Below are 2,500 nucleotides of genomic sequence, written 5' to 3'. Positions count from 1 at the left end.
TCAGCAGAAGACAACACCCCGACACCCCCCACATTCACACGGGTCAGTCTCTCACACACACACACACACACACACTCCATCACCCTTTATACCCAGATTACAACATTATTATCCCTCGGTTTTAGTTTCAGTTTATTGTATTAGATTTTATTAACATTTAGATGTGTTGTCATGTTGTAAATCTCTTATTTACCTCATATTGTAAAATAAGGGCCGAGACAGAAGCGAATGGATTTAAAATGATTGTGCTGAAGGAGTGTGTTTATTAAAGCTATTAGTCTGTTAATGTTTTTTCTTTGATCCATGATCATGGACACATTAAAAATGGTTGGCAGTACTTACCATGAATTATTAAAGACGACTATTATCAGTCAGGCTTTAATGTGTGTATATGTGTGTGTTTGTATTTGTGTGTTGTGTTATTGTGTGTGTGTGTATGTGTGTGTGTGTGTGTGTGTGTATGGTGTCATTATGTGTGTGGGTGTGTGTTTGTGTGTATTAGTCTGTGTCTCAGGACCAACGGGAGAGGAAGTCAGTCACGGTTGAGGAGGTGCCATCAGGGGTGTATTTGTACCCAGAGGAGGACAGTGGAGGACTGGAGAACCTCTACGCTCCGTCGCCAGGGCGAGCCAACGCCTCTCTGTTCGAGGAGGCGCAGAAAGAGATCCTCAAACTCATGAGGATTGAGGTACAGCCAGCCAATCACAAACACTCTTAATGCTTCGGTTTAACCAATCATGAATGATGTTAGTGCCTTAGATTCACCAGCACAAACATCGTTAATGCTTTAGTTTGACCAGACACAAACAATATTTATCTTCTATTTTAACTAATGACAAATACTTTTACTCAGTTCAGCCAGCCACAATATTGATATATCAGCCCATCCAATCACAAACACCATTAACGCTTGGGATTAACCAATGGCAAACCGCGTGCGGGCTTCTGTGCTGTCAATCAGAAACTCCATTCAGGCTGTTCCCCTCCCATTTCAGCTACCTTCTCTGTCTCTTCTCCATGGACAAAACGTGACTCCCCACTGGATAGATACTGTTATTATGTGGACTTTGTGAACGTCCATTTGACAGAAATGTACAATGATTTGCTGCAAGTTCTGACAACCAGTTAATTCACCTTCTGTCCTGTCCCGTTCTCTCCCCTTTGGATCAGGTTCTTTGCGAGCTGCATGGCTGCTTTTTTTTTTTTTCTTTTGCGACATGATGGAGTTGATTTACTGAAAGAATACTTTAGACGTTGTTTTTTCAGGACCGAGTCGGGCGTTAAAAGTGTATCTTCTTTCCCTCTTTGCCCTGTCAGGATCCAGCTCTGTTAAACGGGAGGGTGACCCTACACCACGCTAAAGCCGGAGCAGTACTGGCCAGACAAGGCGATCAGGTACACACACTCACACCAGTCCAGATCAAACCAGTACATACACTCACACCAGTCCAGATCAGACCAGTACACACACTCACACCAGTCCAGATCAGACCAGTACACACACTCACACCAGTCCAGATCAGACCAGTATACACACTCACACCACTCTGGATCAGACCAGTATATACACACTCACACCACTCTGAATCAGACCAGTATACACACTCACACCAGTCCAGATCAAACCAGTATACACACTCACACCACTCTGAATCAGACCAGTACACACACTCACACCACTCTGAATCAGACCAGTATACACACTCACACCAGTCCAGATCAGACCAGTATTCACACTCACACCACTCTGGATCAGACCAGTATACACACTCACACCACTCTGGATCAGACCAGTATACACACTCACACCACTCTGGATCAGACCAGTATACACACTCACACCACTCTGGATCAGACCAGTATACACACTCACACCACTCTGGATCAGACCAGTATACACACTCACACCACTCTGAATCAGACCAGTACACACACTCACACCACTCTGAATCAGACCAGTATACACACTCACACTACTCCAGATCAGACCAGTATACAAACTCACACCACTCTGAATCAGATCAGTACACACACTCACACCACTCTGAATCAGACCAGTATACACACTCACACCACTCTGAATCAGACCAGTAAACACACTCACACCACTCTGGATCAGACCAGTATATACACGCACACTACTCTGGATCAGACCAGTATACACACACACCAAGCTGGACCAGATAAGCAGACAGAAAAGCACTTCATAACATTAGGAATGATGGTTAATTCTCCATTTAGATAGTTATTTAATTTCTTATCTAACTGCTCTGTGCTTTCTTCCCTCTTCATCTCGTTTCTTCTTTCTCTCCATGGTCTCTCTCTCTCTCTCTCTCTCTCCCTCTCTCTTCCCTCTGGAATTTGCTATCTGTGTCTTCCCACTCCATTCCTCTTCTCACTCTTTTTCTTTCCCTCTCACTCTTCCCTTGTCCCTCCCTTTTCCCTGTCCTCTTTCTCTCTCCCTCTCTCTCTCTCTCCCCCTCTCTCTCTCTCTCTCTCT

At 44.5% G+C, this 2,500-nt stretch overlaps 1 protein-coding gene across 5 annotated transcripts in view; it reads left to right on the top strand.

Annotated features, from left to right (window-relative positions):
• Positions 1-2,500, top strand: part of pnpla6 (patatin-like phospholipase domain containing 6) — a 29,717-nt gene that overhangs the window by 9,814 nt on the left and 17,403 nt on the right. For 3 of the 5 annotated variants that reach the window (XM_030780927.1, XM_030780925.1, XM_030780926.1), the window contains exons 13-15: positions 1-42; positions 503-688; positions 1,318-1,395. The exon at positions 1-42 is cut by the window's left edge and continues 62 nt beyond it. In XM_030780927.1, the coding sequence (XP_030636787.1) occupies positions 1-42; positions 503-688; positions 1,318-1,395 (306 nt within the window). The remainder of the gene's footprint in view (positions 43-502; positions 689-1,317; positions 1,396-2,500) is intronic. The other 2 variants (XM_030780928.1, XM_030780929.1) reach the window with 1 other exon arrangement.

Source organism: Chanos chanos, chromosome 7, assembly GCF_902362185.1.
Source record: "Chanos chanos chromosome 7, fChaCha1.1, whole genome shotgun sequence".
Classification (NCBI taxonomy): Eukaryota; Metazoa; Chordata; class Actinopteri; order Gonorynchiformes; family Chanidae; genus Chanos; species Chanos chanos.
The sequence above is the reverse complement of the archived record's forward strand: the minus strand, read 5'-3'. Positions and strand labels throughout refer to the sequence as shown.